Source organism: Apteryx rowi, unplaced genomic scaffold, assembly GCF_003343035.1.
Source record: "Apteryx rowi isolate R43461 unplaced genomic scaffold, aptRow1 scaffold_48, whole genome shotgun sequence".
In the NCBI taxonomy this organism is placed as follows: Eukaryota; Metazoa; Chordata; class Aves; order Apterygiformes; family Apterygidae; genus Apteryx; species Apteryx rowi.
Genome location: NW_020450738.1, coordinates 1,569,304 through 1,591,461, shown reverse-complemented (window position 1 = coordinate 1,591,461; position 22,158 = coordinate 1,569,304). Strand labels below are relative to the sequence as shown.

The 22,158-nt window shown below is 40.3% G+C and overlaps 1 protein-coding gene across 2 annotated transcripts in view; it reads left to right on the top strand.

The window, feature by feature from the left end:
• Window positions 1-6: 6 nt before the first annotated feature.
• Window positions 7-22,158, top strand: part of MANBA (mannosidase beta) — a 46,076-nt gene continuing 23,924 nt past the window's right edge. The window contains exons 1-8 of one of the 2 annotated variants that reach the window (XM_026078422.1): window positions 29-86; window positions 468-643; window positions 7,445-7,539; window positions 8,016-8,121; window positions 10,081-10,251; window positions 12,906-13,029; window positions 15,476-15,651; window positions 18,634-18,744. In XM_026078422.1, the coding sequence (XP_025934207.1) occupies window positions 7,472-7,539; window positions 8,016-8,121; window positions 10,081-10,251; window positions 12,906-13,029; window positions 15,476-15,651; window positions 18,634-18,744 (756 nt within the window). In that variant the 5' untranslated portion in view covers window positions 29-86; window positions 468-643; window positions 7,445-7,471. Of the gene's footprint in view, window positions 87-467; window positions 644-7,444; window positions 7,540-8,015; window positions 8,122-10,080; window positions 10,252-12,905; window positions 13,030-15,475; window positions 15,652-18,633; window positions 18,745-22,158 lie in introns of both variants that reach the window. The other variant, XM_026078421.1, reaches the window with a different exon arrangement.

The window sequence follows — 22,158 nt, the reverse complement described above, 5'->3', positions numbered from 1 at the left end:
TGCGCAACGGGAACGGCTCGGTGGCGCTGCGAGGGGAGGTGCCGGGCTGCGTGCACACCGCCCTGCGCCGCGGGGGCCGCATCCAGGTACGGTACGCAGCCGGCTCAGAGGGGCCCCGGGGAGAGCCCCCGCTCCGGGCCGCGACCGGGCGCCGGCGGCGCGGCCTGGCGAGCGCTGCTGGGCGCCTCAGCCAGGCGGCGTTTGGTGCCTGCAGCGCGCCAGGGAGTGAAAAGCTGAACCCGCCCTCTGACGCTTGGCCTGTTGCTGCGAGAAATCGAGGGGGTGCAGGCATTTCGGTCCGACCAGAAGCCTCGCAGAGCACCTCAGAGCGGTTGGGACTGTACTCCCGCGCTGCCTCGCAGAAGGGCCGTGTCCCGAACCAGGAGTAAATCTGCTACACTTAAAAGAACTGTTCCTCCCATAACACTTCTCAAAACCTTTGTTTTTACACTTACTACCTCTTCTAGTTTTCAGACGTATGAAACCATAGCGATGGCTTCCTGTGACAAAAGACCAAAATTGCGTTTGTAGGTTGGTAGCAAAGCCCTCTCTTTAGTCCCTGACATCAGGATAAGCCCTTTGTCACTCGAACCACATGGCGCTGACTGGATCATCGTTAAATAAGATACCTTTCTAAAACGAGGTATGTGGAAGGTGAAAGTTAAATGCATACATGGAAAAGGGAGAAGAAATAAGGCATAGTGAGGTCATCAAAATAATCTATAAAAGTAATAAATACACTGCCATCTTAATGTATGTGAAATAGTGTCATATATTGTCTGATTATGTCAGACATACCTATAGTACCAGCTTAACCGGGGGCCTGATCTTGCATTTCTTATACAGTATTAAAAAAAATATATCTTGGATGGATTTGGATGGATACATTTTCTCTTTTTTTATTCTTTAATCTTTATTCTTCTGATTACTATCCTTCTCTGCTCTGACAAGTTAGGGAGGTTATGGAGAAAGTGATAGAAAGCAGGATAACGTTAGCCTTATTCTGTGCTGGCATACATTGGGAAACCCAGTACTAATAATAGATGCCAAAGAGAGTCATTGCCAGATTAAAGAAATAGTCAACATTGAAAAAGTAAATACATCAAAAGGGGATAAGCAGAGCCATTATGATCTGTTGCTTCAACATCTGTGTGCTAATTTACGGGATATTTTGAATGTGTATGAGGGAGATGTTGAAAGAGCTTTTCTAAACAAGTTAAAAAAGGCAATGGACAGGTAGAGTATGTATGGCGAATCAGTGACTAGAGTTGTGCCTGTTTCTCCCATGCAAAAATGCATAAGATCAGCTGAACGCCTCTGATGTTTGCCAGTGCCGTGAGGCATTGCTATAATAACTGTGAATAACTATTCAGGGGAGACTGTGACCAATGCACTGACTCACACATGCAAGATAATGATGTAATGAAAGACTCACATTTAAGTACTCACACATTAAGTACTCTTGTGAAGTGAGAAACTATGTTTGCTGATTTAACTACATTGCTATAAACTGACCTGTAATATTAGTCACCTTAAACAGCAGTATGGTATTTGGAAATGAGGCTGTGATCATGAATTCTCATGTGCCTGGGCAGAATCCCAAAGCTGCATGTAGTTACTTAATCAGCCAAAGCTTAATCAGCCTGCTGGCCAGCAGCACAGGTCTTGCTGATAGGTACAGGGGTGCTAGGCTAATTAAATTGATGACAGTTGTTCGTGGACACTTAGAACATGTTTATGTGAATATGGGTTTGAACTCGCTCCATATATGTTCTGATATGGCCAGGTATGAACCTGCTGTGGTYTGAAAACTGTCGCTAGGTTGGTGCAGTGCTCTGCCAGAATTAGTATGCTCTGCCAAGGAGCTGTGTTGGCCAAAATACTTGGCTGGTGTAGTTGCTTGGCTACTGGACCTGGCTGGTGTTTGGCCGGCTCCAATGCAGCAAGAGTAGCTTGCTGGATATTAAGGCTGCAATATATGGCTTAGATTACAGGAGGAGGCTGCAAGCTACTTGTCAGTGTGTGGTTTATTTCAAATTTAGGTCGATGCACAAACTGATTTTGCCCAGGGATGGTAGCCTTACTTAATCTGCTCTGCAGACTATACATTTCAGTAGAAAGGAATCTCTCTGACACCAAGAGTTTGTTACTCATTTCTCCAGATCCTCTTAGCATTCTTTCCAGAGATGTCTTTACTCTTTGGCTTATAAAATATACATTAGATGAACACATCTTTTTGCATGCACCAAATATGCGTATCTTCAAAAATGCTGTTGGGGAAGGTACTTCTGAGTTTCCTACTGAAGTAATATTTTCTTCTTGTGTTCAAGGAAGACAATTCAAATGCTGGATTAAATATGATAAAAGCTCTAAGGGTAGGAGATAACATCAGAATATATGTTCAGCTGGATTACTTTAACAACATTTCATTAGCACTCAGTAGCTCTTATTATTATTTACATGTAAAACTAAAAAAAAAAAAAAAAGCCACCAGAAATGCACATTAACAAGGTTAATAGTTACTTGAATAGAGTTAGTGCAAAGTTTGGGCAAAAGTGCATGCATCTAACGAACTTGCAGCAGATCTATTGCTAAAACGAAATCTCTGGAAAAAGCTTTGCAGAAACAGTTCTGTGTAAGGTTATTTTTAAGTAAACTGTCAGCCTAGGATTTTCTTTTAGACACTCTTCTGATAAGCAAGATGTATCAGCAGGTAACTTGTGCATTACATTTTTGTGTTAGAAATAGTAGTCCTCTAGCATGCACTGTCCAAGTACTGCATGATGCCGTTTCTGCTGGCAGGTGACTCCTGTAAAGTTTCAAATCAGATGAATATGGCTATTGTAACTGGATTTTCTCATCTGCCAGCCATTTGTGTTCATACAGAAAGGGTGTTTTGTATTATTAGCTGTCACTTTGATTTATAAAGCACTATTATGGGGAGTGTGCTAATACAGGGGCTGGATAATGCAGTTTTCTGCCCCAGTATACAACAGGGGCATGAACTTGACACAGAAGGTTACAGTGGTCTTAGTCCTACTTCTGTATTACTCTGTCAAAATACGTTAGAAGAGGCAGAGGCTTACATATCTCAAGTGGTATTTCTGCAGTTCTGAAAAGTAGTGCTTATTTTTAGTAGCTTACTCTGCATTTGTATAAAATATGTTGTCACGTATTTTCTGACGCTTTGTCATAGCTGAGATTTTTCAGAGTGAGCCAAGTAACAATTGCATTGGTTCTCATTGGTTCTAACAGGTTAAGTGGCGTTCATTGATGAAAATAGTTGATCAGTATAAATATATAGTTTTCTGTTACATGTATGTGCTTTGCTGAGCTCTGTGAAAACATGTGGAAACATTCAAAAGCCTGGGTGAAACTTAGGACTAATATTAAAGAGCACTCAAGTTTAAATAGGTGTTCTCTTCTGAAAGCTTGTGAAGTTAAAATAGATAAAATTACGGTAGCCTTTTACATATAAAGAGTATTAAAAGAATATTAAGAAAAGTGTATTAATATTTTGTTAATTATCCTAATATTAGTCTTCCAGCTTTACTCTTCTGTAGTATTTGGCTCAGTGTTCAGCTGTAACTCATCTTGAGCATAAGGTGACATTCAGTTAACTGCCTTGTTGGAATAAGTACTGAAAATGAATCATTTGAGGATGCAATTCCAAAACTAACGTTCCAAGAATACGATCCATTCATCACTACTGTTACTTCAGCTTCACTTCAAGCTGTAAATATGTGAAACTGGGCTTGCTGAAGATTGTATAAATGTTCTGACTGCTATAGCCTATGAGATGACAAGGAGTGTGTGGGTTTAAGATAAGTACTTTAACTATTTAGCTTCCAGTCTGAAGTTGGCAACAGTGAAATCATGAAACTAAATAGTGGAACATCACTTGCAAGTTTTATTTTGATCATCTGTTACATCAGTGGGATTTTCTTACTGTGTACATTATAAAATATCAGCAGAACTGATTTATGAGAGGAACATGCAAAGCAGTTTCAAATTAGATCATAACAAAGCTAAGATAACAGAAAAGAATCTTGTTCTGGTTTTCGTTCCCTGTATTACGTTTAATTTTGTTACAAGCGGATCTTCTGCCTGGATCCAGCTGCCTCTGTCTAGCATCATTCAGGTGTTTGTGCCGTGCTCCTCTGAACTCTGCTTGTAGTAGCTTGGGGCAGGGGGCCTGAGGCCGGCCCCGCATTGGGCAGTACGTGCCTGGCAAAACCGCTGCACCAGGGCTTTGGGCCTCCCTTCTGATGCCTCCCTTCCTGATGTCTCATCCATTTCCTGCTTATGAGAGGCTCTTAGCTTAGGTGACCGTAGCGTTTCAGTATCCCCTTAGATCATTGCAAAGAGGAGTTTATATCTAGCCTCTTGGCACTGCCTTCAGTTTAGTACTGCCAGTGCGCTTTTGAAGTCCTCCTAAGGTCCTGTTATCTGGACTGGAAATTGTTTCCTTTTGATCCTCTGTAGTAGGGGTTTTTTTACTTCATCTTAGCAAGCTGTTTGCTGCTGCTTACAGCATTGAAGCTCGGAGCAGAGAACAAACAATCAGGGAGATTGAGTAGTTCGGAGTTTTTCCAAAAATTTCAGGGGAGCAGGAAAATACAAGGCTATCACGTTTGGTTGCATCTAAAAATAGCTGTAGCTGACTCCACCCCTTTATGACTTGGTTCCAAAAAACACAGTGAGCTGATGAACGTGAATCTTGTTTAATACGTGTGCAGTGTATTTCTTACTGTCTTTCAGATTCTCACAGTGCCTTTAAGGGTTTTAAGTTTGTCTCTTTTTCATCCAATTTTCTGAAATAAAACTTTAATGTGACCTGATTTAATGTGGGATGAAATTCTATTTCAGATAAGTCCAAACAGTTTGATTTCTATAGATACATCTTCCAGCACTCAAAACAGTTACAGTTAATAATGAAAACATCTGTAATCTTACAAGGTTATTGGAGAAGTCATTTTCCTTTCTTACAGGACTTTGTTGTGGGCATGCTTTTTTCCTTAACCTTAACTGTCTTAAAAGCATCGCTTGAACATTGCCACATGACTAATCTTACTGCTAGTAACATTTGTCGTACTTAAAACGACTAACCAGTGTTAGCATTAAATGGCTTTGCGGTGTGATATATAAGCTGTTTTAAGTAGCAATGGTATCAGTAAACTGTGATTTTTGTATAAAGGTACACAGAGTTGTGAGCTTCCATTCTTGAAAGTTTGATGTTTGAGGCCTGTGAGGAGAAAGCAGTATTTGTGGAGTTGTACGAAAATATGAGTTCCAAGGGAGTTTAGCACCTTCTGTGACATATATTTTAGCAGTCAATGCATTTCTTAAAAGTTGAAGACTTCAGACTGTTACAGATGAAAGCTCYTTCAGGAAGAAGGATCTGCAGTACTCTCTGAATAGATTTAAACAAGCAGCTCTGTTTGTACAAGGCTGTAAGAGCCCATCTGATGATGTAATTTCTGCCTCTGATGAAGCATCCCTACGTTTCTCTCAGCTGCTAGACAAACAGTGTGGCATTCTCCAAATATCAGGTCTTTTTTTCATACATATCTTAGTTTCCAGGCTTTCATGGGAGAAACAATACAGTACTTTTACAAAGGGTCTTGACCTTTGGCCAGACACTGGTGTTGGTTGTTTGACCACTAACCAAATGTTCTTTGACTTTAAAATCTGCTGTTGGTAGTGCATTTATGGCTTGCATCTCGTGCTTTTGTTAAATATTCCTCACATACAAGTGGCAATGATTGAAATTTAACATGCACATCTTCCAGAACATAGCCTAAAATGAATAGAATGTTAAAGTGAGACAGATGTTGTAAATGTACGATGTATTCCTCAAACATTTTGCATGTAAAAGTAGTAGTATGAAAATCTTGAAATTCAGTAATTGTTCTGGTAAGCTCATGATGGCTTAACTTCTAGAGAATACACTGTGTTGCCAGTATGGAGGTCCTGTATCTACCAGGTCAAAGTTCTACTGAAGTGATGAGGGCTTTCCTTCTTGATTCTTATTCCCTTATGGTAAGAAATTTGATTGAAAGAAGACAGCATAGAGGCAAGGCTACAACTTTCCCTCTATAGAGGCTCTAGGAATAATGTTTATATTGCTCTGGGACTCCAGAAGAGATTACGCTGCTGAGGATGGTCTCTTAAGTGTTATGATTTTGCTCTGCTCTGTAAATAGGTTTGTGTGTATATTGCAGAGCCTGACCCTATTAGTTGTAAAACAAAGACGAGATATACAACAGTGTCTTTCAGAAGAATTCATATCCAAAACTGTCATTAATATCTATGCTGACTTCTGGCATAAGGAGAAAATTTGAGCTTCAGCAAGGCAAATAAAAGAGCTGAGCAAATTTTCTTCAGAATTTAATCTGGATATTCAGAGCAGGTAGTTAGCTGGGCTAGTACTGTAGAAAACTCTTATCAAAGGGAATCTTAATGCAGCTATGCTCTCTCTTCTTAGCTGGGTTTGAGTCACGTAGTCCAGAAGAGATTGGTTTTTGTTTTGGGAAAGCAGTTCAGCTGTGAGCTGAGCTGTTAGTCGCCGACCCAGATACCTGCATGCTGAACTGTTGGACAGGCAGCTGTGACACAGTACCTCTTGGCTGCCTTGGTGTGAGGTGCAAGGCAGAGGGTTGTCAGGTCCACGTACCTGATTCCTTCAGCCTAGGGGAGGAACACTGTGACCAGCATAAGGTAATAAATACAGCTTGAAGCCAAAGGGGTCGAGGACATAGCTTAGACCACCTGTACCTCTATTCTGACTGAGCAATGTGACTAAAGAGAAAAGAACACGTTTGGTATAAATGCAGTGTTATTCTCAAAAGCAGTCATTTAATTTTACACGGCAAACCAAATTGTGTTCCTTCTCTTTCTCTCTTTCTCCCTCCCTCCAACTATGGCAATTTCATTTGATCTTACCATATCAAGACCAGTTGACAAGAAACAATAGGAGTGTTTGCTATTATTTTAAACTGTAGAGATTTGTTCACTGCTGTCCCTAGAGGTCTAAAAATCTGTTTCTGTGCCTCTTACAGTCCTATTAGTCTTACTTTCTCCATCGTTATGAGGGTGATCATGTTTCTGTTTCTCCCATTAAGTCACAAGCTGTCTTGATTTTCTTTTTAATTTCCAGCCCAGTCATTTCTTATGTAAAAACAAATCCCGCTCCCTCTATTTTAAGTATGAATGATTATAGCAAACAGGATTTGACCTATATAGTTAAAGCCAAATATTACTAAAACTTTGCTTTCACATATTACTTCAAAGGTGAAAAGGAGTACAGAACTAACTAAAATAAGACAGGTGGTTTTTGCACTTGCAGACTGTCTGAAAGAACAAGTGCTCATCTAATGGATATTATGATGCATTTTTTTTAGTAACACCGTTACTAAATAAATGTAATTTTTTTTGTTACTAGGATCCATACTATAGATTTAATGATGTGATGTACAGATGGATCTCACTGGATAACTGGACTTACAGCAGGACATTCAAAACTCCTTTTGACGTCAGGTAAGCAATAAGGATATATCTAAAATACTTCTGTGCCATCTTTCATGCYGAATTGCTTGTTAATCTGTCAGCTCAAAATCTACTTAATACTTTTGTGTGTAATAAATTAGGCAATAATATGCAGCTGTAAAGCTGTTGCTAAAGGACACTTTAGTAGTTGTTTTTTCCCCCAGTTTTTTCCATTGTTAAAAATTACTTATGAATTGCAGACTGAGGAAGGATAATAATTAGGTTAATTGGAAGCTAGCCCATCTGATATCTGGTGGGTATGTGAACATGCTGCGTTGCAGACTTGAGCCACCTAGCTGTCATCTTAATTTGACTATTTAAAGATATAATGTAGCTACACTAAGTCAAACATTTTGGAAACAGTGAGACTACTGCTGAAGATAACAGGGACGTGTATTATCTGTTTCCCGTGTGTTGTTAACTCCACATATTCTAACGGTTTTACATCCATATGTCATCTTCTGTAGAAAGTGGCAAAAAGTGAATTTGGTTTTTGAGGGAGTGGATACAGTAGCACAAATCCTGATCAACAATATCACTGTTGGCAGAACAGACAACATGTTCAGCAGATATGTAAGTAATACATTTATTTCTGAAGGTGCTCCTGTTTTTCCTTCAAAGCCCTTTTGTGCCAAACACTTTCAGTGTGTTCAAGTAGACATGAAAATAGGTGCTAGCACTCAGAAAGTCTTGTCCTGAGGGGTGTATGTGTAGTCAGATAACTATTGGAAAGAGGAGTGTACTTAGCCTTCCAGGAGCAGCAGGGTCAGATCTAGACGGGAGTGTGTCTTGTTCTAAATGAGAAGGCCGATGCAAGAGGATCAATTCAGCTAATAATATAAGTCTTGCTTCTCGGGATCTGTCACAGCTCCAAGAAAACGTAAGCTTAAATCTGTTATATTAGCTGTAAATCTGCTTACTAATAGGTATTAGAATGGTTTACATGTGAATATTGAAATGAAAATGCATGTGGAGCAAAGCCTTCATAAATGTTTCCATGCTTTTTTCTTACATAGGGTTTTACTTTTTAGTGTTGGGATTTTAATAACATTGTTTTGCATTTTTGGGCTTAGCCTGTGTCAGCATGAGAGTACTCATCATAGAATGGTCTTGAGAGTGGCAGAAACATTCAAACCTATTTTATAGCTTTAATGTTTAAAATTATTCTGGGTACTGGTAGAAGGGAAAATCCCTGCTTCTCTCTTAAAGAGTCAATAAAGGAAGAGTTAAAGGAGGAATGTCTTCTATTTGTCAGCTGAGTAATCGAGTCACAAAGGAAATCTGATTTCTTCATGTCTCAGCATTTGCCATTCTGGCAGGTTTCATTGTAGAGATACTGGACAGAGACGAGAGACCTGGATTCTGACACCTGGGTCTGTGTGACCTGGAACAAGTCACTTAGGTTCTCTGTGACTTGGATTTGCTCTTTGTGAAATAAGAAATTTCATACAGCTTTTATGAAATTATAATTATTTAATATTTGGAAGGTGTTTAAAGGTTACCAGTAGGAGGCTCTGTAGAATGGAGAAGTGGTTTATTTTACCCTTATTTCTGCAGCTTCATTGTGTCACAGGTTGTAACAGTTCATGAAATGACCTTTAGTGTAAAACCAGAATGAAATGTTTTAGATTGAGTCTAAGCTTGTTGTGACCCAGACTTCTATGTTGTTCACTTGTTCCACACAAGAAATACCTCTGCAAAAAAGTCTCTGTGAAGGCTCCTGTGGAGGATGCTATTGACTTTGTAGTTTTCTGCTGTCTGCTATAGAAGTGAGGCAAGTGATGCTAGAAGGATGTTCACCAGTTGGGAAGAAGTGCCAAGACTTGGACTGTCAGGAGTTAACAGTGAGAAGAAGAAATGGATATTAGCCATTGGAACCATATTGTCTTGATAGTGCAGGATAATTATGAAACCAAACATTTATCCTTCTGTGCAGTCACACTGAAGGGGATCTTGTGAGTCGATGAGGAAGCTCCCAAATGCTTTGTTTGGTGCTGACATGGAACGTGTATCTGTGCATTTTAGGGATGGGGGTGGAGAGAGCATGAAATAGGCCTTTGCAGCACTTGTGCAAAAGGCGGCTCAGTGCTCTGTGGTAGATAAGCTGGCAGCACAGTGTGAGTTGGAAGGACTCTGATCTAGACCAACTTTCTGAATGGGAACAAAAAACATCTTTCTAAAGATTCAGATGAGTTCTGAGTGAGGAAGGAAGGTAAAGAATCTCCTGCCATCCTCATCTTTCAAGCAGTTCTGTGTGCAAGCAGAGTGCTGCAGCCTGCAGTGGAGGCTCAGAGTGGGCAAAGTGCTTTGCCCAGAAAGGTCTCCTTGTATCCACAGTCTTAATGTACTTTTTTTTTTTTCAGCTTAAGAGGTAGCTTTTCTTTTCCTCCAAAACCTGAGCCTGTTGAGGCTGTAGTTCAAATGCCTTTGAATAACATCTGTATGGTATTAAAATCCCAGTGTGACAGTGATTATAAATATCATAAATAAATGTCGGAACTGTAATGACTTTGTTCTCTTTTCTTGACCTAGAGCTTTGATATTACCAGCATTATTAAGGAGGTCAATTTTGTTGAAGTCCGTTTCTTATCAGCCATTTCATACGCAGCAGAGCAGAGCAGATGCCACACAGCATACAGCATCCCCCCGGCGTGCCCTCCACCTGTGCAGAAAGGAGAGTGCCATGCTAATTTCATCCGAAAGGTAGGGGCAAATTTGTCTGTCTCTTGCTTGAGGCTTGAAAAGAGGGAGTCACCATGTGCTGTCCTCACAGATGTATTCTGAAACCTGCAGTGTCACTGTATTAGTAGAGCATACTTTTCATTGCAACTGTCTTCTGGTGCCCCTCCAAGAAATCTATAATCCAGCATGTTGCTAATGTAAGAGGCATAACAAGGTCAGGCCAACCATATCTAGATGATAAGAATGTTTAAAAGACTGTGTTTTTCAAGGAGTCAGCCAGGAGACTTGCTGCTAGGAAAGCAGGATAGCAGTGGGAGATGCGTAATCATTACGTTTTGATCCACCGGGTGGGTTTAGCAATGTATACTGACAATAGCGTTCACTGTTAGAAATACCAGAGGATATTGCCAAGGGTGTAAAAATCTCAGCCAAGCAGCTTTGTGAGTTTTTGCCATTGCTCATGTGCTGTGCTATTTATACTGGGCAGCTCTGACGTGTCCTGAGAAGAGTTATCTAACAGAAGACCTGTTCTCATCTTATTATGGTGTTGTGTTGTTGTTAGTGTGACTTATAAGTACTTATTCAGTAAAAACAACAATGTAATATGCAGTGAGCGAAGCTCAGAAAYTCTGAATTAAGACATTGCTTCACTGCTGTTAAAACTAAGTCTGGGTAGACTGTCATTTGTGTAGCATCTCACATATTTCTGACAGCTTTGCAGCAGTTGGAGGCAGTGGCTGGTGACCTTATTTTAGAATTGCCATTTTTGTTTTTTTGCATATTTGTCACCACTTAAATGCCTTTCTTGTTAAGTGACTTTTGGTCTTTTTAAGAAAGTCCTTTAGAGYCTCCTCTAAAAAATGACTAGAATCCTTTTAATATAGAACTGGATCTAATTTCCTTTAAAATTTGTTAACGGAGAGGTACATTTCGTGTTCTCCAAGGAACATTCTTTAGGATTAAGATGCTGTCTTTATTACTACATGATGCTTTTATTTTTACTGCATTTTAGAAAGCTGTTCAGTTCTTCTGAGTCCATGTGCTGTCTCCACCATATTTCTTAGAAATCAGTGCAGGGAGGAGCTTGAAAGGAAGAAGGCACTTGAACAGCTGTAGTCTTATTTATAGAGCAAAAATGGCCAGGAATGATTTTTATGCTTTACTGAGCTATACCTTTAAACTTGTAAGAAAGTGCCTCAGTGCTCTTCCTCAAAGGAATTGATTGACTGTGCTAGGAAGCTGCTTCAGACATTTCCAAAAACATTTTGCATTCCAACTGTAATGCAGCAACAGCAGAGACGGTACATTTGAAAGTAAACAAATGCACCAGGACTTTTCTAAAGTAAGCTGGCAGCTTACAGTCATACAGTAATGGAGAGCTGTTTGCACATCTGAAGTTCAGTATTAAATACAGTGAATATACATGTTTTAATAAGAATTTGTGGTAAAACACAAGCCTTTCATTGGTAATGTACCTTAATGATACAAGTGTATTTTTCTCATGACATATTATTTCCGATAGTCTCTGCAATATTATTAGTGAAACCTGACAGTCTGTCACTGATAAATTTGTTTATTTTTTATAAAGGGAAAATTATTTTCCATCTGGATTGTTTTCTAAGAATGTGTTGTCCCTGATTTTACACTTGAAATAGATACGGTGCTTGCTTCCTGGAAGGCTCTTCTGCAACTTGATAGGCAGGCAGGCTGACTCCAGCGAGGCAAGGGATAGGCCAGACGCGTGCGGTGTGGTTTGCCAAAATTAGTGTGCCTTGGCTGTGAGTTATTAGTCTCTAAATTTAGAACTGTAGGTCACTGTACAAGACTTTAAGGAGATCTATTGTATTTGCTTTGGGGGCTGGGACTGTGTGAAGCTTGGAGGGCAGCTGCATAGATGTCTTCAAGGGATTTTGTTAACTAGAAATCTGACCAGGTTTAAAAACAACTAAATGGAGCACAATGTAGGTGCTACTGTCTGATCAGAATCATTTAATTCTGCCAGTTATTCTGCTGTTAGACCCAGAACTAAGCTATTTCTCAACCATGTGTGTGTTGCCTTTGTTTTTGCGTGAGAGAAACATAAAAAGGAGGAAACAGTGAACATGACTGAACTACACAAATGCACCAAACAAACATACGCATCTCTTTCCTTGTACTAATCTGTGATGTTACTGCAAAAATTAAAGGGTAAAAAATTTCAGAGGTACCTTTGATTTTTAATTTGATACTTTTTAAAAAAATTTTTGTTTAGTATTTGTAACAATCAATTTGCTGCTTATTTTGTCTTTTAGGTATAAAATTAAATACTGGCCTTAAAACTAAAATAATTCAGAGCTGATTTGAGAGTAACCTGCTGGTTGTTTTTTTGATCTTTTTTTTTTTTTTAAGGTGGTGAGGTAGGGTGGTGTTTTGCTTTCTCGCTAATATTAAGTTCTGATATATATGAATATTTCATATAAAATTATATTTTTAATAGAAGTACCAGCAGAGTTTTAGTGAAGGAGTAAGAGAAAAATACAGTATGTTATCCTGAGTTGGTGGAAATTGGGAAAAAATCTTACTTTTGGTCCATGGCAATATTTTATTTCTAGATAGCAAATCATTTTTATTTCTGGAACAGTGTAGACTTGTGTGTGAAAATTAGGCAACTGTAACATAATCGTTTTGTATTCCAGGAGCAGTGTTCCTTTAGTTGGGACTGGGGCCCTTCTTTTCCCACTCAAGGAATCTGGAAGGATGTTAGGATTGAGGCCTATAACCATTATCACCTGATTTACTTCACTTTGACTCCCTTCTTTGGTAAGCTATATACTTTTTATTGTTCTTTCACCCTTGGAATACAGATCATTTTATTGTTAGGCTCAATTAACTGCCCATTTAGGAAAGATGCTATTGTTTTATTATGGCTGTGTATATAATGCTTACCACAGCACACCTATTTAGGTCTTGAGACAGTGCTTCAGTATAAACAATAGTGATAACAATTGTTAAAATTCATGTTTTTTTCTTGAAGATCCCAGAACAACTTCAGAAGTTTAATTGTGATATAACTTAGGTTTGCCCCTGTTCTTCTGTTTTGGAGATTTTTTATTTTATTTTATTTTTTTTTACTGGCATGGGTTTTCACCAAGACTCCCAATAAATATGTCTCTCTCTTTTATCATCTCCATTTAAAACAAAGGCAAAGCAGTTATGGGGATTTAGTTCTGTACTGGGAAGACAAATACACTATGAGCAGAGTTTCAAGAGCACTGAGTTTTCAGGACTCAGCATGAAGTTTGAGACAGAAGAGCAGCTGTGCTATGCAAGGATAATTTGTTAAGTCCGCAATATGAGAGGATAGCCTCTTGCATTCCTGCTACCTAACCTACCTAACCGGTTTCCTCCCGACACGGTCTTTGGTTTCCTCTCCTTTCTCCTCCAGATCTTGCAGCCAAACAAAAATAGTTAGTTTTCTGTTGAAGCTTTCAGTAAAAGGTAATATGCCCCGCTGTTAGACCACCCTCATGCTTTCTTTTGCCACATGTTGCGCCCAGTTTTCAGTGGAGTAAAGGCTAGCACATGTGTCCTCTGCACTGGGTTGAATTTCACCCCTTGGGAATAAAGTTGTTGTGTATGAACAAAAGAGGAAGACGTCACTCCCTGGATGCTTTTAAAGCTTCCTGAAATAGCTGCAGGTCTTAGCTGGAATTAACGTGACTGGAATTTCCATGGAAAGCCCCAGCACAGACTCTGTGTGCTGCCTACAATTTAGTTACAGTAAAAATGTTTTCTGGTCCCTCCCACATTCCCACAACTCCACCTTCTGGTAGGTGAAGCCTTGCTCTCTGGATAAGCAGAGAGCAAATCTCTTTCATTCAGCAGAGAGTGCTTTGGAACCGGAGCCAGAGCTTATTAGTATTCAAACATAAAGCATTGGAAAAATAAAGAGTAAGTGAACAACTTGGATTTAAGCAGCACTTACATTGCTCATCAGATTTGGTGTCATAGCCTTTTGACCACTGAATCTGTAAAGGATTCATTGTTCTTGATTTCTGTGCCTAGGCCCCACAGTTCAAGCAGTTCAGGAGTGGGCTGGAATTTCTTGGAGGGGAGGTAAAATGTGCTGTAATGTCTGACCCCGCGTGGGGGGGGGGGTTAACCCTTTCAGCATTTCTGACCATCAGTCCTCTGGGTAATGCTGGGTGTAATATAACCTTGGGAACACATTTGTTGCTCTGCAAAGGCAGTGGCAGCACACCAAGGCTGAATGTAATTCTTTGCTTTTGGAAGGAACTCTCTCTTCTGTGAGGAAGGAGAACTAAAATATATACATGAAAAGAGAAAGCAAGTAATTAATAGTTGATGTAAAAAAAATATGTCTTCGTTCTAGTTTTCCATGTTTTCTTTGTTTTCTGTTTGATTTGCTTTTACTTGGATAGATGTCCTTCTGTAATATTTAAAGTACAGGATTAACCACGCTACACTTGTAGATAGATAATGTAATTGCTGAAGTTAATGGGAAATTTGAATGTTAATCGTGAATGTCCTTGACCCCGGCTTGCTTTATTTGGTAAGTTGTTTTGTAAAGGAGAGGACTCTTTGAGGTAACTGTGGAGAGATCTTGAGCAAGTCATTAACGTGTTTCCTCCACCACGCTTTGGTGGTAGAAGGGACACAAAGATACAGCCTGTCAAGTCTAGACACAATGGGCCCAATTCATCCCCAGCATAACTCCATTCGTTTTGTCTAGTGACTCCGGGATGAATTGGGCTCGTTTTCTGTTAATACTATTTTTGTTTCATAGACAAAAGTGATTGTACTGCCTTGTGATTACGATCTTTCCCAAAGAGGACCATGTTCATATGAATGCTGACTAAAAGAAAATATAATGTCTGTGGGAGTTGGTGGGGAAAAAAACCCTTCCTAATGATAAAGAGTGACTGGTTTCATGTTCTCTGACTTTTGCACAGAACTCCGAAAAGCCCTGGATAGCTTTGGAGTAAAAAAAAAAAAAAGAAAAAAAGAGTGAGTTATAAAATATCCATCACACTGTGTAGTTCTTTCCGTAGTCAGCAGATGTAAACACAGATATCAAGTGCACTAAACAATGAAGATTAACTTTGTAGATCTGGTTTAAATACAGTCTGAAAACTGTTAAATTTAAGCTGAGGGTTTTGAATTGTTTCTTTGATGAGTGATCATGTTAATTAATAGGYATGTAAACATAATTCCTAAATTCTCTTTTTTCTCCCCCCTCACTTAGTAAAGAGTGCTCAGCAGTGGAGTCTTGAAATTGAGTCTATTTTTGATGTAGTCAGTTCCAAGCCAGTTTCAGGTCTTGTGACTGTGAGCATTCCCAAGTTGCAAACGCAGCAAACATACAGTGTGAAGCTTCAACCTGGAGAAGGCAGCATTGTGCTGCTTGTAAACATCAACGAGGTAAGGTGTGTGGGGCACCCTGGCCAAATCCAGAATGTTTCCCTGGTTTCCAGTGTGTCTGTCTGCCTCCATACCAGTTTTGGTCCTCCCTCCCCTTCCTTTTTTGTTCCTCGCTTTAACAACTGTGCTGCGCTGCCTTCAGGATAGAGGAACAGGTCTTTTCCTCTCTAAAAAATGATTTCTGTGGGGCTACGTAGCTCAGTATGCAAAAGTTGATGAAGTCTTTTCCTTATCACAAAACCGAAGGATCTCATAATCACTGGCCACTGGCAAATGAGCTACCTAGGTAAATAACCCTTGGAGCCTGTATGTCGCTTCCTATTTACCGTCACTAGGTATCGTCTCCCGTGCTGTTGTTTACTGGGTTGCTTGGGACCAGAATATACTAGAATGTGCTTGGCTCTGTCTTGGCTCTCCTGAGAGAGAAGCAGCATTCCCCAAACCTTGACTGGCGTAGAAGTTGGTGGAAAATTTGTGGAGTTGTGCTTGCTTACATTGTGCTTGCTTAAGGACAGGAGTAATTGCAGAAAAGTAAAGGGTGCTCTGGTGAGGGGATAACTCGTCTGAAATAGGGATGAATTTGGTGTACACCCCAGTGCTGAAAGAGGAAAGAAGCGATCTGCTCACCTTCCAAGGGTGTTGGAAAACTACAGTATCTGGCTGGAAAACTAGCTGATGGTGCTTTCCCCTGGAGCCAGCAGCATAACGGGAGCTGCCGTCTGCTTCACTGCCACAGAGCACAGTTAGGTTGATGGGTGAGTGTGGTGGCGTGAGCAGGAATTTTGGGCTTCGACGAGTCTGGCAGTTAGTGACTTCTGAAGGTCTGCAATGACCTCTGTATATTTTACTGGCCTCTGCTAATTTTCTCTTTTGCTGTGTAACTCTGCATTTGTTTCCCCAGTTTGTATGTATTAGGTATGTATTCCCGAGTTCTCTTGTCAGTTTGAGTAGAGAAAAAGCATCTGTTAAAGGCAAGCAGGGTATTTAGGTTTTAATATGCACACTCAGCTGCTCGCATACTTGTGTGCTTTGTTTTATTTTGAAACAAAAGCATAAAAACATACAAACATAAAATTTTTGTTACTGTTGTCATTTGGCATGCAAGTTACATGAGCAATTACAAATGCACAGTTTTGTTTACAAACAGTTGTTAGTCTCTGCTTAGCCTTTTCAGGGATTACATTAAACAGGCACTGCGATGTGAAACTTTTAAAATGATTTTGGTTCATTTTGTCACTCCACCCCCGAACTCAGAAGAAATCTGTTAGTGGTGTATGACTGCAGGTTTGTGAGGAAACACTCCTTCAGAGCAGAGGCAGCAGTGTTTTATTATTCTTTGTATGCAAAGGGCTTTGCTGCATGAATGCCCAGCAGCTGATTTTACAAGAAGCCCTACAACGTGTTCTCATGTATCCAGGAGCGTGACGGAGCTCTTACTCTGTACAACGGACTTGCATGGCGCATGTTAAATAGAGAGACCTCACCAGAAATTTAGTCCTAGTTGAGAGCTTATTACAGGTTATGATGCGAAGTCGGTGGATGTTTGGGTGGTGTGTACTGCCCGAGATGCGTAGCAGTCTTCCTGCGATGGCCGCACAGAGTGCTGTATTGCTAACATGACAGCATTTTGCTTATCGGCTAATGGTGAGCATGGCGATGACATCATTAGTGGCCAATGAGACACTGCATCCGTGCTCGGCAGCTGCAAACGCTTCCTCRTTGTTGGGGCGCACACGCATTTTTGTGCTTCCATTTGTGTCCCTGCAACGTAAGGGTTAGCACTTCTGTACAAGCAGTTACAATAATTCCAGATCACGGAAGATGAAACGTTAGTAGGTATATTAGTGATTATGTTGAAGCATGGCTACAGCAAAACATATTGTTGAGCAGCTCTCTGGCTTCGTTTTATTTGAAAAGATTGAGGCGCTCCTTACGTAGCTCTGTTCAGCAGGGATCCGTCCATTGTTTGATTGCATGCATTACTGCTTGCTTTCCCTGGTTTTTGTGTCGTGCACTCAGCTGACAAATTTTGGCAATAGAATTGAGCAGCAGAAGCACACTATTGGAATGAAGACGTAACTATAGGAAATTCATTACATAAATTTTACTGTATGTGACTAAGTCATACTATCATCCTAGAGATTTTTTTTATATTTGTAAAAATTAGCTTGATAGAGTGCTAATGAGATGATTAAAAACCATAGCAACAAAGCAGAAAGCACTGAAAAGAGAGAATGAAACTTTTTTTTTGACTTAAAAGCTTGACATAACTGAAACAATCAGTGTGGTCACATATTGCCAACATCACGGTTGAAAAGTGTCACCTCTGTTATACTGAATATTGCATATGGTAGATAAAAGGAGCAATTAGGAAAGGCAAAAATAGGAAGAAGGTGCTAAACTCCTGATGATCAGTGGGAATTACTAATGTTATGGTGCCTGGAAAAGATCCAGTCATGTCTTACATGACTATTATTTGGTGCCAATCCCTCCATAGTGCCTAGGGACTAAATGAGAATGAATCCTCATTGCAGTGGTCAGAGCGGGGACCTGCTTCTCCCCTGGAAGCCTGCAGTGTAAATGGACTTGGTGAAACTAGGGGGAGGGGTATAGTACAAAGGGTGGTGAACAAAGTCTATCCTAAGACTCAGATATTTAAATTTTGGAGGAATATTAAGTCAGTGTACCTCAGCTGAGGGATAACAGCTGGATGTGTGCATGCATGCGTGTGTACACATGCTTGTGGCCTGTTGTGGACATAAGATGAAGTGATGGCTTGGACCTCATACTTTTCTCTATGGTGTGAATATTTTCACCCCACAGGTGCAGCTGGTTGAGAGATCCCAGTTACCATAGCTCAGCTGAGGCACATAAACTCATTAGGCTTGTAGTAATTCACTCAAAAGTGTCTAAGCCCCTAGGTGTGCATGTTATGCCTCATTTCATACACATTGCTCTGACCCTCTTTTTTGTATGTTCAAGAATGCTACAGTAGAGACTTGGTGGCCAAATGGACATGGAAAACAAACTGGATACAACATGACGACAGTTTTCATCATGGAGGCAGGATACAAGATTGAGAAGTTTTCAAAGGTGAGCCCTTCAACTTGATTACAGCTGGCAATGCACTAAGGTTAGGACACCTGCTCTGCATGGCAGGTATCTAGGGCTCTTGGACATTTTCCTGGTTTGTAATTTGCATGTGAGGATATTAATGAGAAATAAGAGTTTTCTAATGTCACGTTACATATTTATTAAACTGTTTTCTGGCAGCTCTAACCTGTGTAGGCACTTTCACTTGCATTCAGACTGGAAGATAGCTTACAGTTATTTGGAAACCTCAGAAAAGATGTTTGCTTTTTCTTAAATTTTCTGCCTTAAGAAAGAAAAGCACTCTTTGACTTGAAATGTGATATTGATGGCTTTGTGTCATGTACTGAAAAGTCCTTTTAGATTTATGTAGATTAATGTGGAGAGGGAGGTTTGTTTATTACTGAGATTTTTCTTGTTAATTCAATGTTTAAAAAAAATTGCAGGATAGGGTATATTTCTTAAAAAGCTAACATAGATTCATTTATTAGAATATAATAGATGTGGTTCATGTTTTAGAGGAGCGTAACATCTTAAATATGACCACCAAAGTAGTATTTAGGGATATTTGTATAAGGATTCCTGGAACCCGCTGGTTGTATAACTCTCTGTGCATTGTTTACTAAGAAGCCTAGAAGAGGTGATCTTCAATCATCCATTGAAAAAAATCATACAAATTAAACTGGGCCTCTCATGCTATCAGCACATGGAAACAACCAAGTAAATGTATGCATTTATTAGGTGGTTCTGATGTGTGTTGCTTCACTGAAAGCTAATCTGGTCGCTAGGCTTCTGAAACTGCTATTCTTTGTAACATTTATTCTTGTAAAAAATCATAGGAAAACCAGTGGTTTCTGGAGTCCTAGTCTTTATAAGGTTAGGCCTTTAGTTTGATTTTTAAAGTCCTAATAATAATTCCTTGTATTATTAGTGATACAATTTCAAAACAAGGAATTAAAAAAAAAAAGAAAGGAAAAAAAAAGAAACATAGCATATTACACTTGGAAAAACAGGTTGTAGGAAATACGGTTATAAAACAGGAAAAAAGGAAAATTTCACTGTTACCATGTGAAACCTATACAGTGATAGGGGAGTTAATTGATTGTGCTTGGGCAGTTGCATCAGGATATTTCACAGAGCACTGCAGCTTTTGATTGTAGGGACTTCATGGTCTACAAAAGATACTCAGATGCTTCCCCCCAACCCTTGAGGTCTTGTATCAGATCCTGCTGTCCTTAACTTGGACTGGTTTGGTTTCTGCTATGTTAGAGTAGTCTCCAAGACGTTAACTAATCCTTTGGGAAAAGCTCTGGGTAGCCCCCTGGCTTGTAGTTGTGGAGAGCTCTACAGGGCTCCAGCCAGCTGTGCTGGGAGCCTTTGACTGAGGGAAGCACCTACTCCTTTTGGGAGCAGCAGGAAAAAAAATGGAATATGGCCAACATCCTGGACAGGTTTTTTTGTTTTGCTTTGTTTTTCCCATTTGAATTGTTTGGTTTGAAGTTTGTTTCTCAGGATAACGTGTAACAAAATCATAGCTGGAAGTTATCGTAGAATGAAACTGGTTTTCTTGGGAGAGGGCGTATCCAACTCTGTTTGTTACTGACAAGTTGCCATCCCTACATTGAGGATCTTATTGCCTCTTTCATTACCTCTTGAGAGATCTGTTTGTTTCTGGATTCCGTTTCCTCATCTTTCTTTGTTTATTTCTTTTTCATTGTAATCAGAGGGTTTTTTTTTAATTTCATGATGCTATTTTAGTACTTGGAAGATTGTAACCTGCAGCTGTGTTCCTCTGCTTTCCTCTACACTCTCTTTTCCCCCAGGCCTTTTAGCATGACTTCCAAAAGTCTTTCCTTTTGGTTTCTTAGTTTTCACACTGCTTTCATGCTGTGTGCTAATTTGTTAAGTCACCAGGGTGTTCTGTGATCTTGTTTCAGCTCTGGGCATCTTCATCCCTGTAGCTTTTTTCTTACCTGTAAAATCTGGGGATCCCAGATGTGATCAGCCTGCCACTTACTGGGTACAAAGCCTTTGCATGTGACGCGTGTGACTTCTTAATTGTGTGCAGAACCAGCTGACTGTTGAGGCTGTGGTGGCTGCAAGGTTTCCTCTCTGTGCTCCAAGACTAGGAGAAATGTTCGGGTACTTGGGGAGCCAAGTCTGTCAGTCAGCTAGCCAGGTTTCAAAGTGGCCAGACTYGGTAGTCGGAGTCAGTAACACGCATAACCAAGTGTGCCAGATCCCAGCTATCTCCCGCCAGCCTTCCCTTTCCCCCTGTGGCAGAAGGGACCTGCCGTAGGAATGGGAAGAGGTGCTGTGTTATGGGGTTGGCCCTTGGGGAGCGATGGAGTGGGAGCACAAACGCACCGAACCCTAGAGGCCTGGGAATGTGAGATGCTGCTGAGAAGCTGTTCCCCGCACTCGTGCTTTATGGGTGGTCCTGGCTGGGCGTTTCAGTCTCAGATTGCCCCAGATTTGGCCAGTTGCGTGAGTTCCACTTGAGTGTGAATAAAGTGGTATCACATTACTTCTGTTGGTAACCTAAGTGCTCTGTTACAAATGCACTTTGAGGCAGTCCCAACCTACTTGATGGCGTTCATTAAGAGGACCTACCAAATGCTTTGGGAACCCTGACTATAAATCCTATTCCTTCTTTTTTTGTGGCACAAAAGAGTCATGCTAGAGATTGAGGAGTTTTTCTCCAGATAATTGAATTTACTGGAGGAAGGTCAGAAGTTTTTAGCTAGTGTAGTATACAGTATTCATAATATAGTTTTTCTCTAGTAGCCTTCAGTATTTAGGGGAACTGTGAAAACTTTAATGAAATACTGGGCATTTTATTCAAGTTTTCATGTTAAAATAAATATGTGAAGTAACACGTTGTAGGAATAGGTGGAAGATTCCTGTCCTAAAGCTAAATTCATCATGCTGTTCTGTGCTCAGCTGACCCAGTGTACAGCAGGATCACAGTAGGAAAAAAAGGAATGGCAAACTCTGTCCTCAGAACACCTCTGTGTGCACAGAGATGCTGGACAGGGAGTCAGAAATGCCCTCTCAGTGGTCTGATTTTGTAGCTTTTCTTTAACTGGGGAATTTCTTTACAAGTATGGAGGCTGAGCCCCACTTGCCAGTAATCCGCTGTTGCTCCTGGGGCAATACCGTAAAACACTGTAGCACTTGGGGCAAGTCCCAGAGTTTTCCTTCTGTGCCTGTGTCCTGGTCATTGACATGATGCAGAGGGGGTTAATCTGAGGTCTCCGCTCGGGCATTGGTCATGTGCATTGCCTCTGTCTGGGGGTTTATTTAATCATTGTCCATTTGACTAAGAAACACCGAAGAGGAAGCAAGCAGAGCAGTGATTTTCTTTGTCTTTTTCTACCACTGGAAATAATTTTCTGTCTATCTGCATGATTTTTG